Here is a 2,870-nt window from a genome sequence, read left to right on the forward strand (position 1 = left end):
TATAATCCTTCTATAAAAGTAAATGATTTTAGGATTGCCTAGAACAATGGATCTAAGCATTTATCACTAATAATTTGGGCTGAAGATCTAATTATTTATTTTTCTCTTGATTTAACTTTAAATCCAGTTTACACACCTACATGCTAATAGTGATGAAAGATGTCTCTGTTTTAAAATAACTTTTTCTTTTCTCAGTTTCTACAGATAAAGTGATCTGAAGCAATGTATGATAACACAAAAGCAGCAAAGAGAGACTGTGACAGCCCCCAGAAATGTGAAAGGAGGCTTCTTACCGGAGAACAGCATCTTTGATTCGATTTATATAAAAATCCCAAATAAATAAATGGCCGATATCGTCCAGTTTTAGAAATTCCATTTCTTCTATGTTCTGAGCTGTACAATTGTCAGGTTTTTATGGTTTAAATTGTAAATGTGTTTTCCCTCTTCCCGATTATTTTTTTTAAGTCTTAAAATGTGATGGACATTTATGAATGGTAAGAGAGACTCTGTATACAAATGTATATTTGTAAAAGCTATTTTTATGATTAGCATGTTTCATTGTCAATCATATATAGTCAGGTGCAATTCTATGTTTAAAACTTATTTCCAACAACAAAATACAATGCCATGTAAGAAAAAATACATTGTATGGTAGTTTTATAATTTATTTTTAATTTATAGTTTAAAGTACTTCAGATCATAAGGATGAAACACTTGAAAAAATTATATTTCTGCCCTCAATAAGCAGCATTTTTATTAATAAAGAATGCAATTATGTATTTCAGATGTGATGCAACAGTTAAAGGACTATTGTTTTGACTTGTGACTAAATTGAGCATGCTCCGCTCTACTGAACTGGAATGTTCCAATTATTACCTAATATTTCAGTATGGATGTAAGATTCCATGGACAGGTTTCAGTGCTCATACAGGTGAGAACTAGATGGACAAGAAAAAGATTGTCTTGTCTTTCAATCCAAAAGTTTCAATTAGTGCATACATCACTTCATTTCATCTCCTGTTCCCAAGGATTCTTAACTCCTAAGCATTGCAAGTGTTTTTCAGATACTTCTAGCTATTGTCTTGTGCTGTGGAAATGGAAAGAGCCATCTTCGCAGTCCATAGGAGAAATCAGCATATAATTTCTAAATAAATACTTCCTTTTAAAACAAAGTTGGTGTGTGTTGTCTTTTCTTTGGGGTGCACTTAGTTTTAATATTCTGTAGAAATTTGTTAAGTCATTGTAGTAGTGCAAAGACTAGTAGAATAACGAAAGTAGCATAGTTTTGCTGAAGTATGTATTTATATATTTCTATGCTCACACACTTCATGAATTGACCTGTGTTCTGGAACACGATACTTTGCCATGTAAAAGAAAGCCAGATGCTCCTTAATCCTTGACAGAAGTCATACTCCAATTCACATCTCAAAATGGGGTGTTTTCTTCTCCAAACACAGAGTTTTAAGAAAGCATTTCAGGACTGAAAACAAACCTACCTCATCAGGAGGTGTGTATGCGGTGCCACACTGTAAGCTAAATGATCAAAAAGTCCTCACTAAACAGCAGAGAGACAACATGCAATGTCATCAGAAAAACTTGTAACATTTTTCAAAGAAAACCTAAAATTACCCTGGTATGTCTTTCCTTAATTTTCCATTTAATTTTTTTTGTGTAATCTATCCTCTTTATCTCTCAAATATGTTACTGAAAACTGATATAATTTCACCCCCAAAATGGATATCCAAAACCAAAATATTGAAGAAAATAATTACAGAGCCTGCCTTTAGAGAAAATAAATATACCACATTTTCTTATTTAAAGTCTTCTACAAATTTGTACAATAGAGCCTCATGTCCAGATCCAGAATGAACTTTGTTTTTAAGGGACTATAGAAACCTTAAATGATACACTAACTACTTTTGGTGGCCATCATAGAAAGAGGATTTATGATTACGCTTCATTGGATTCTGAAGCTATATCAATCCATATGAGAATAAAATCAGCACAGTGATTAGTTAATTTGCTACCAGATGGATAAGTTTGTAAAGAATAATGTGGGGCTCTGGAAAAAAAACATGTTTCAAGCACTGTTTGTCATGAAATCATTTAATGAATATTTTCCACATTTTGCAGTTTGTCCTTTTAGCACTAAATAGTGCCATACCTAAACTTAAGATTGGCAAAAATTATTGATAGTATCATAATTTCCCTGATGATCATTAAATATTCTCAAAATAAGGTGAGTAATTAAAATATATAAAAGGCAAATGTATGATAGCTCTTTCTGTGTCTTCTGTTCTAATCCGTTGGCCTACATGGATATTTTTGTGTCAGTACCATACAGTTTTTATTGCTCCAGCTTGCAATATAATTTGAAATACAAGATTGTAATGCCTCCCACTTTGCTCTCACTACTCAGGATTTCTTTGAGTATTTTGAGTCTCTTCAGATTTCATAGAAATTTTAAGATTGTTGTTTGCAGTTCTATGATTTGTCTTTTGGTATTTTGATTGGAACTGCACTAAGATATTTCACTTCATATCAAAAATAAGTTCATACTCTAGGCAAAAGAAATTCAAAAGAAAATCCAACTTTACTTACAGAAAATGAGATTTTTAAATAATCTGATGATGTCCCTCAGGAGCTTTCAAATACTTACTCTAAAATAGCTAAAGCTGAAATTCTGATAAGAAAATGGTATGTTTGAAACATGCTTCACCCACAACATATTGGAGTTAATGTGTAAGGGCAACTTCTTACGTATCTATAGACTCACAACATATGCTATTGTGCTGGCTTCCTGTAAACATTGCAGAACAATGTGAAGATACATACTACACAGTTTCAAAATATAAAAGTTTAAGAAATAT

General features: G+C 32.0%; 1 protein-coding gene across 5 annotated transcripts in view; it reads left to right on the top strand.

The window, feature by feature from the left end:
- The window catches only part of Ralyl (RALY RNA binding protein-like), a 624,857-nt gene extending 623,685 nt beyond the window's left edge, over window positions 1–1,172 (top strand). For all 5 annotated transcript variants that reach the window (XM_005381724.2, XM_013512855.1, XM_013512856.1 and 2 more), the window contains one exon: window positions 196–1,172. In XM_005381724.2, the coding sequence (XP_005381781.1) occupies window positions 196–213 (18 nt within the window). In that variant the 3' untranslated portion in view covers window positions 214–1,172. The remainder of the gene's footprint in view (window positions 1–195) is intronic.
- Window positions 1,173–2,870: the final 1,698 nt, after the last annotated feature.

The sequence above is a fragment of the Chinchilla lanigera genome, unplaced genomic scaffold, assembly GCF_000276665.1.
Source record: "Chinchilla lanigera isolate Chin_1 unplaced genomic scaffold, ChiLan1.0 scaffold00016, whole genome shotgun sequence".
Lineage (NCBI taxonomy): Eukaryota > Metazoa > Chordata > Mammalia > Rodentia > Chinchillidae > Chinchilla > Chinchilla lanigera.